Here is a 9229-nt window from a genome sequence, read left to right as displayed (position 1 = left end):
CCTGTTGTTCCTGTCAGGACAGCACACTTAAAAACAATACACAAGTCCTGCTCTTGGGGTCCCTGCTTCAGGGAGTGGGTCAAATCATGTCCCCTGAATCCTGCTTCCCCAGTGTCCCAAGAGCTGGGGAGACTTGCCTCCCCGCCCCAGAGTGGAACTTGAATGGTTTCTATGGTGAATCATGGGTGGTTGTTGTTTTTGGGGTTTGTGGTTTTGCTCCATTTATATAATCAAGCCAAATTTGATGAAACTAAATTCTTTGTTTTGTTTTGTTTTTGTTTTTGTTTTTGAGACAAGGCCTCTCTATGGAACTCTCTGGCAGTCCTGGAACTCTCTATGTAGACCAGGCTGGCCTTAAACTCACAGAGACACCCCTCCTCCCCCGCCACTGCCTCCCAAGTGCTGGGATCAAAGGCGTCATAAAAGAGAGAAGAAATGTTTTTCTAAAAACTATAATATACTTCATATTTATGAGGCTGTACTTCTGTGGTTTTAAGGCTGGCTTTTTATGTGTCAAGTGCTTTGCATGTACCTGTGTGCATCACTTTTGTGCGGTGCTCAAGGAAGCCAAATCCCCTGGAACTGGAGTTACAGATGGGTGTGAGCTGGGTGGGTGCTGGGAACTGAACCCAGAGCCTCTGACAGAGCAGCCAACGCTCTTGATCTCTGAGCCATCTCTCCAGTCTGTTTGTTTTTAAGGGATTTTTTTTCTACTTCTAGACTAGAATCCATCCTAAATCCTTGCCTGTGCTGCCAATCTAACTTTCTCTATTCCTTCTTGTGAGGGGAGTGTGCATGTATGTGTGCATGTTCAGGTGCATACAGGTGCATGTGTGTGCGTGCAGGCGTGTGGGGCAGAGTACCTGTGCAGGTGTCTTCCCTCTGGAGCTCACGAAGACTAGATGGGCAGCTACCACCCCACCCCCCAGCACTGAGGTTACAGTGGTTACAAGCTTGCACCCCATGCCTGTGGGGTCTGGGAATCAACCTCAGCTCCCCCACTTGCAAGGCAAATATTCAGCCCACTGAGTCGTCTCCTCAGCCCCTCCGCTCCTCCTCTTTGCTTACTTTGTTTTTGTTTATTGAGACAGTTTTACGTACTGCCCAGGCTGTCCTCAAACTCCATCCTCCTGCCTCCGTTGTTAGCACTGGGATTGCAGGCGCTCACCACCATGCCTAGCACTGATACAGTTTTCCCCACAAAACTACTAAGAACTGGAACTGCTCTTTCCTACCTCCCTGTAAGCTAAAGCCAGGCATCCTGGGATGAACCGAAGGGACAAGCTTCCTGTCCACTGTGTGGCTACAAAGAGCAGCCCCCTGCTCCTGCACCCTAACCAGAAACAACAGCTACAGACCAGAATGAGTGAGTGCTGATGCAGTATCCAGACTGAACCTGGCAGTGAGCTGAGGGAACCTAAAGTCACCAATTACTTCCCTCTGACATGAGACCAAGCCTGACCAGGTCAACAACTGGGACAGGTCCATCCGAGCATCAGTGGCCATCAATGGCCTAAAGCCCCAGCTAATCCTGGAGGCTAAGGCAGAGAGATACTTGAGCCCCGACATTTTAATGTCTTCCTAGGATATATGGTGAAACTCCCATCTCAAAACAAAACACCATGACGAGTGGGTAAGAACACTTGCAGGGCAGGTCTGAGGACCTGAGTTCAGATCCCCATAAGTCACTTACTTAAGTATGACCACCCATGCTAGCAGGTTAAAAAAGAACAAAAACCCAAACAACCCTTTATTGGACAAGGTGGGCCCGTCCTTGCCATCAGGAGAGAAGTCGTGGTCTCAGAGGGGATGAAGAGTCCACTGGCTGGAGGAATAGCATTCTCCCAGGAGGTCAGGCCTCTGCCTCTGCCTCCCCGGCAAAGAGTGGGTTAACGAAGTAGCTGAAGTTGGTGTCCACGATGTCCACCTTCTGGTCTGAGCCAAGTGGCTCCACCGAGGGCTGTGGCTGCGGGGTTACAGTGTCAGGGGCTCATGGTGCCAAGTACCAGCCCCCCCGGAAGACCCCCAAAGCTTCTTCCCGCTGTCTCACCTGCTGCTTGAAGACCATCACGTCGAAAAGCGGATTGCGGAAACCCAGCGGCAGCCCAGCGGTTGCGGGCCCAGCCTCTTCATGCCTTCTCCACCTGCGGGATGCAGGAGCAGGTGAAGCCCTCCGCCCGGCCAACCTCTGGGAGGCCGCGCTCGCTCGGGAGGGGCCGGCGTACCTGAGCCTGCCGCTGCGATGCAGCAGCAGCAGCACGGTCCCCAACAGTGCCAGCAGCACCACGGCCGCCACGCCGCCCGCCAGCCAGGCACCGGACCCGTCCTGATACAGCGCGGAGCCTCCCGTCGCGGGCATGCCCGACTGCCGCAGCGTCGCCGACAGGATGCCGAGCACGCCGCCTGCAACAAGGAGGATTCAGCGGCGGCTCCCGGGCAGCCCGGGCAGCGGAGGGGCGGGAGGGCGCCAGGTTACCTTGTGCCACCGCGTCCTGCAGGAGCGCCTGGCCCAGCCGCCCCGCTGCGCCGGTCTCGGGCCCGGTCTCCACCAGCACCACCTGGATCTCGGTGTGAGCCTCGCGCAGCACCTTGGACACAGCCACCTGCACCCCCTGGTACTGGGGCTGGGGAGGGAGAGCGTTGATCCGGAGTCTGCCTTCGGGCTGGGGGCGGGGGAGGGCAGTAGAGTCGGGGCGCAGCTGCCAGCAGCCGGGACCCTGCCTGTGGCCTCGTTACCTGCTTTAGGAAGAGGTCCAGCAACCGTGCTCGATACTGCTCCAGGTCAAATGTGGGGTCGTGGGTCAACGACACGATGGCTCCTGCGACGGGAGGACAGATCAACGCCGCGGACCCCAGCAAGAGAGGGGAGCCCGCGGGGAGCGCATTAGAGGGCAGGCGGGGCGCTCACCGCAGAGGTCGCAGCACTGGCCTTGGGGCAGCACCGGGTCGCGGCAGGTGGCCTGGGGGCAGCGGCCGCCCAGGGGCTGCAGCAGAGACGCGCAGATCCACGGCAGCGTCTGGGTGGGGACACGGCGGTGAGTGCCGGAAAACGCAGCGACAGCCGCGCGCCCCACCACGGCCGAGCGGACCTCGCGCCGTCCCCGGCCAAGGCTCACTCACCTCGGCGTAGCCGCAGACGCAGCCTGACGCGTCGGTGCAGGCCTGGGAGCCCACTCTCAGCGCGCCCGGCCCGTGGAAGCGCAGGCGACCCTCGCGGGACGCCAGGAAAGCCGCCAGGTCCTCGTCGCGCGTGAACGTCTGCGGGTGGCGGCATCACCGGTGGCAGGCGAGGACAGAGTCTGAGCGCGCGGGGCCCCGCGCGCAGCGGCAGGACGCCATGGGGACGCGCACAGGGGGTGGGACCCGAGCCCTCCCGCGCCTGCTCACCTGGCCCACGGCCGAGACGCTGCGGACGTGCACCGGGTTGGGGCCCGGGCCGAGCGCTACGCGGAAAGACCCGTCGCGCGGGAAGAGGACATCGTCGTAGCTGCAGGGCACGCGCTCGGCGTCCACGGAGAAGAGGCCGGGCGCCTGGGTCGCGGAGCTCCACAGGTGTGGGTCAAGCCAGGAGAAGCGGTCGGGATTTCGGAAGAGCAACGGGGCGCCTGCGGGGGCACGCACCAACCCACGCCGCGCACTGAGCCCCGCGCCACGCCCTCTCCAAAGCACGCCCACTCTAGCCACGCCCCGAGCCCGCCTCCCGGGGCACGCCCCCTTCACCTTCCTCTCCGGAGTGACAGGCCGGGTCCGAGCCCACTCCTGCAGCGCTGAATGAGGCTCCAGGCGCCAGGACGAACTCCCCGTCCAGCGGCAGGAGCTGCGGAAGGCGCGGGCTGAGGTGGCGCAGGGCCCAGGCACGCACTGCGCCCAACTAACACCTCCCGGGCACCAGGAGAACCCACGCTGAGACGCTGGCAGCGATCTCGGTGAAGGGGTCAGGGCCCCGGGAACCTTAACCTGGCTGAGGCTAACCGGAACAGCTGGATCTCACCAGGGAGAGAAAAGGGAAGGGTGTTGTACACCGGGCACAACATGTGCCAGGCCTGAAAGACCCCCAACTCTGAGCTGGAGCAGAGGCTAGAGGGATATATAGGCCTAGGTGGCAGAATCTGTTGCTACGGGGCAGGACACAGCTGAGATCCTGGGAACCCGTGGAGCAGGAGGTGACGTTTGCCAGCACCCATCACTCTGGAGAAAGGATAAGACAACGTTCCCCAGGTCCTAGAAGCCGAACTTTAAAATATTCATACTCCACTGGGGAAGGGGCCCCCGCTTCAGGGAGAGCGATGCCGGCGAAGGCAGGCACCGTGAGAGCGCCTGTACCTCGTGGCATGGATCCACTTTGGGAGCCCCCTCACCCCTCACATCCTCTTCTATGCTAGGGATATGCTGTGGGAAGGGAACATACCATTTCCTGATCCCTCAAGCCGCATCCCTCCATCCTTCACCCAGAGTTTGAGGGGATGGGGGCCCGTGGGAGCTGCGCCTTGCGGGGCCACCACGTTATCATGCGTCACCCACAGCCCAGGCTCTTGTCCCCACTTGAGGGGGCAGGGCCTGCTCCGTGGCCTCCCCAGAGCTCCAGACCTGCCCCAAAGCCCACAGCAGAGAGGGGAGATGAGGTCGCAGGCTGGCTCCACCCATGCCAAGGGTGAAGCACACTGAATGGAAGGGCCTCCACCCACAGCCAGGGACAGCGAGGGACAGACATAATGTGTCTTAAGCGTGGTAGCACCTCAGCCCAGGAGGGGCACACACACACACACACACACACACACACACACACACACACACACACACACCGTGTGAATGGAATGCATTTTCATGAAGAACCGGGCTGGGGTAGAGCTCAGGGGTGCAGCACCTGCCTAGCATTTGTGAGGCCCAGGGCTCTGCCCCTAGCATCACAGGACATGAACAGAGCTGAGGAGGAAGTATGGAGAGAAGGTGGAAAACCACCCCAGTGAGATGAAATAGGCATCAGGGCTGATCCAGCTGAGGGTGTTCAGGCCAGGCTCCACAGAGGACAGCAGAGAAGTCCAGAAGGGTGGACTACTAAGACCCAGATCCACACTCGAGGGCTGGGGGAGGCGGAGGCCGAAACAAGGGAGAGAGCTTCAACACCTGAGGCTGGGAAACTTCAGCTCAAGTGCCAGCAAGCAGACTCCAACCCACATGTACCAAGCACAGAGAATATTCTAGAAAGGAAGGACAGATCACACAGGATATACAGAGACAAGAGAGGGCTGGAGAGATGGTTCAGTGGTTAAGGACGCAGACTGCTCTTGCGGAAGATGCAGGCTGGATTTCCAGCACCCACGTGGTGGCTCACAACCCGCTGTTATCTGACGCCCTCTTCTGGCCTCTTCAGGTGCTGCATGCACATGTTGCCAGGAAGACTTGGGTGTGTGTGTGTGTTGTTTTTGTTGTTGTTTTTCTGAAAATTGAAACTGAAGGTGGAACTCGCATCTCAATCCATTAGGACATGACACTGAGAAGTTCAACTACCTACTTAATTTTTAAAAAAAAGCTGTTAAGCTTTAGTAATAGAATTTCTACAATGTTCTAAAGCTTACGTCATCCAAATTTAGAGCCAGCATGGCACCCAGTAGAGAAATGTAACACACTTTTCCATTAACTAGACAACCTGACAAGGGCTCCTAATTCGATAGGAGCAGTGAGCATGACCAATAAGGAAAGGAAGAGACATACACGGCCTGGAAACAGGAGAGATGACTGCCGTCTTTCAAAAGAGAAGAGCCACCGGAACTATAGAATATAATTCTTTTTGTTTGCTTTGTTTTTTGAAACAGGGTTTCTCTGTGTAGCCGTGGCTGTCCTGGAACTCCCTCTGTAGACCAGGCTGACCTCAAACTCACAGAGATCTGCCTGCCTCTGCCTCCCGAGTGCTGGGATTAAAAGCGTGCCTCACCACTGCCCGGCTTAGAATATAATTTTTAAGGGTACCATTCATGATAGATAAAAATGCTATAAAGTACTTATGAGTTAGTCAGTATTCTACACGACCACCTATCTTTTTTAGTTAATGAAAAATTTATAGTATATGTAGCATTATGTATGTTTATATACAAGTTATAGAAAAATACTGAATTTCTTCAATATAAGTTCTTAATGATCATTAAACTGGGAATCCAGAATTTTGAAAACATTTCCTGTTTTCTAGGATGAAATAATGTGTTTCAGTCTTCCTTTTCAATTATGGCTACACATTCGAACAACAGTTTCCCCAAACTTCAAGGCTCCAGTCCAATAAAATGAAAACACAGTCCTCCACAGTCCCTGTGGGCCGGATGGGAGCTCTGGGTCGGATGACCACCTATTTTTTGTTTTGTTTTGAGACAGGATCTCTCTGTGTAGCCCTGGCTGTGCTGGAACTCACTCTATAGACCAGGCTGGCCTTGAACCCACAGAGCTCTGACTGCCTGTGATCCAGAGTGCCGAGATTAAAGACATGCGCCAGCACTCGGAGAGCGTCTTAAGTTTGTAGGAGAATGAAGCTGGCGGAAATACTGGGAGACGCAGCCCATGCTCTAGAAAGGAGAACTCGGCAACTCAAACACTCGGGTTCTGTTGGGGTGTGCATATGGGTTCTCTGCGACAATCAGAACCACAAGGAAGACCCCCATGTTGAGGTAAAGGGGGGGAGGGCTGGGTATTTGCCCACCAACAAAGATGAAGATGGAGATAGAAGTGGGTAGGAGGGGAAAAACTCCAAGGGAGGAATGTGTGAGGAACTGATGAGGTCCAAGATGAGGCCACAGGAAGCTGGAGGGGACTCCAAGAAATAGGGGTGACACTCTGCCTCCTCAAAGTGACCCCGTAGACATCCCTGGCAGTTCACACCCTGAGCTGGGGTACTGAAGAGGAAAGCGAGAAGGAAGGAAAGCTGACTGCCTGGGAGGATTTCACCTATACACATATGACTGTCTCTGGGGCCAGGGAGGTGGTGCTCTAAGTGGGTTGGGGCAATAGCTGAGACAGGGACCGTCCTCTGGGTCTGCCACACCCATGAGCCCCAGTGAGCACTCGGTGAAGGATGGGTGTAGTTAAAACTTGGGCACTGAGGCCGGGCGGTGGTGGCGCACGCCTTTAATCCCAGCACTCGGGAGGCAGAGGCAGGTGGATCTCTGTGAGTTCGAGGCCAGCCTGGGCTACCGAGTGAGATCCAGGAAAAGGCGCAAAGCTACACAGAGAAACCCTCTCTCGAAAAAACAAAAAACAAAAAACAAAAAACAAAACAAAACAAAAAAAACTTGGGCACTGAGTCTTGGCTGATGGCTCACACCTGTAATCCCAGCCTCCTGGAGGTGAGATGGGAAGGTCAGGAGTTCCAGGTCTGTCTCACGAACATAGTGAGTACAAAGCCACCTTGGGTTACTTGAGACCCTGACCCACAGAAAACATTATTTCTTGCCGGCCAGCACTTGGAAGGCAGAAGCAAGTGGATTGCTGAGTTCGAGTCCAGCCTGGTCTATAAAACGAGTTCTGGGACAGCCAGGAATACATAGAGAAACTCTGTCCTGAAAAACCAAAAACAACAACAAAAACAAAAACTTGGGGAAATGGAGGGTTTTTTTTGGGGGGGGGGGAGTTGCAATGAAATATTGTTCTTTTGGTTTGGTTTGGTTTGGTTTGGTTGGGTTGGGTTGGGTTGGGTTGGGTTGGGTTGGGTTGGGTTGGTTTGGTTTGGTTTGGTGGTGTTGCCCGCTCAGCGGTTAAGAGCACCGGCTGCTCTTCGGGAAGGACCGGGGTTTGAATCCCAGCACCCACGACCCATGGTTCACAAACATCTGTAACTCCAGCTCCAAGGGCCCCGCGCCCTCTTCTGGCCTGTGTGCACACTGCACACGGGTGGGTCACAGAAAACCCCCAGTCCTAGTTCCAACCACAGGAACTGAACGCGGTACCGAGGCCGGCAGCCTACCGCTCACTGAAGTCTTAGCATGTGCGGGCGGCAGAGGCTGTTCAGCCTCTTGCTTCTAACCTTCCAGGATATCTGGGCCACCAGCTTTGCAGACAGGTTGCTATCGTGGCCTCCAGGACGGGAAAGGGCAGGCGGCTTGCCAGAGCCCACCCTGTACAGCAGACTGGGGCGGGGGGACGGGGAGGAGAGCTGGGCTGTGAGACCCCAAGTGCTCTCTGATGTCCCCTCCCAGAGAGTATCTCCACCCAGCGGCTCCCGTGGCGACGCACAGAGGCCTGGAGAGGGATCTTCGGCGACCCTGGGGCAGCCATGACCCCCTGTGGCCACAGCCCCGAGCCTTACCATGTCCGAGATGGCGTGACTGTCTCGCACCAGGACCGACACCATCTGCAGCAAGAGGCGGCGTCAGCTGCGGGCCTGGCCGACCTCCCCACCCCAGTGCCTCCCGCGCCCCCTACCAAGGCACCTTGTCCGCCGGGAACTGGACCGCATCTCCGGCGCACGGGGTCCGGTTCTGGCTCCAGTTGGAGGCAGAATCGAAGTAGGTGTTGGGGACCCAAAGTTTGTAGGCGGCCTGAGTCAGTGCTAGAGAAAGGAAGGCTGGGTGTCTGCCTCCCTCGAGGAAGGCGGCCCTCCAGAGGAGTGGTGCACACAGCCCGGGTGCAGGTCGGGTCCCCGAGGTGGCCCCGACCCGGGCGCTGGTCTCTCAGCGCAGGTCAGACCCCACAGGAACCCCATTGCGCGGCCTTCTCCGGTGCACTCTTAGCGGATCTGCAGAGCCGCGCAAACGTGCCCTCCCACGGGACGAAGTCCCTGTTCACCCGTCGCGGACATCCCGGGATGGAGGGGAATAGGACACAGAAAGACAGAAAGGAGCTCTGGCGGGAAGCGCCCTGGGCGTAGAGAGGTGTCCCGGGATCCGGGAGCCAAGGCCCTGTCCCTTCTGCGCACAGAGGAGCCGCGAGGGGCTTGGAGTCCACAGGGACAGGACTGCGGGTTCTCCACCTCCTGGGCACTGGCGACCTCACCAGCCCATGCCAGAGGACGGGGAAATCGAGGCAGGCTACGAGCGCCGCCTCCCTTTCCCGCCCCGTCCTGAGATCACGACCCCTCGGGCCTAGAGAAACAACCTGAGGGTCCGCAGACCCCGGCCTACCGCACAGCTGCAGCCACAGCAGGACCCGGCCCGGAGCTCCCATCTCGCCGCTGCTGACGCTCGCTCTCCTGTCGCAGGTGCGGACTTTGCTCCGCCCGCCCATGTGGCCGGGTGGGGCTGAGGGGCAG

At 57.4% G+C, this 9229-nt stretch overlaps 1 protein-coding gene across 1 annotated transcript; it reads right to left on the bottom strand.

Moving 5' to 3' along the window:
- Positions 1-1720: 1720 nt before the first annotated feature.
- Positions 1721-9229, bottom strand: Amn (amnion associated transmembrane protein). Its single transcript, XM_076551425.1, has 12 exons — positions 9102-9229; positions 8412-8530; positions 8288-8332; positions 3721-3817; positions 3388-3605; positions 3121-3258; positions 2909-3017; positions 2737-2819; positions 2477-2624; positions 2226-2403; positions 2051-2144; positions 1721-1966 (listed from the first exon to the last, which is right to left on the bottom strand). The coding sequence occupies exons 1-12, from the start codon at positions 9202-9204 to the stop codon at positions 1853-1855; spliced, it is 1446 nt and encodes a 481-aa protein (XP_076407540.1). The 5' UTR covers positions 9205-9229; the 3' UTR covers positions 1721-1852.

This window comes from Peromyscus maniculatus, chromosome 14 (genome assembly GCF_049852395.1).
Source record: "Peromyscus maniculatus bairdii isolate BWxNUB_F1_BW_parent chromosome 14, HU_Pman_BW_mat_3.1, whole genome shotgun sequence".
Lineage (NCBI taxonomy): Eukaryota > Metazoa > Chordata > Mammalia > Rodentia > Cricetidae > Peromyscus > Peromyscus maniculatus.
Note: the sequence above shows the minus strand (reverse complement) of the source record. Positions and strands in the feature narration are given on the sequence as shown.

What these genes read in the sequence shown, in the direction of transcription:
- Amn (XM_076551425.1), bottom strand. Translation starts at nt 9,204, where the DNA reads ATGGGCGGGCGGAGCAAAGTCCGCACCTGCGACAGGAGAGCGAGCGTC. An exon ending in GCGTCTCGGCCGTGGGCCAG is followed by an intron (nt 3,259 to 3,387) that starts GTGAGCAGGCGC and finishes CGCCACCCGCAG; the next exon opens with ACGTTCACGCGCGACGAGGA. An exon ending in TGATGGTCTTCAAGCAGCAG is followed by an intron (nt 1,967 to 2,050) that starts GTGAGACAGCGG and finishes GTAACCCCGCAG; the next exon opens with CCACAGCCCTCGGTGGAGCC.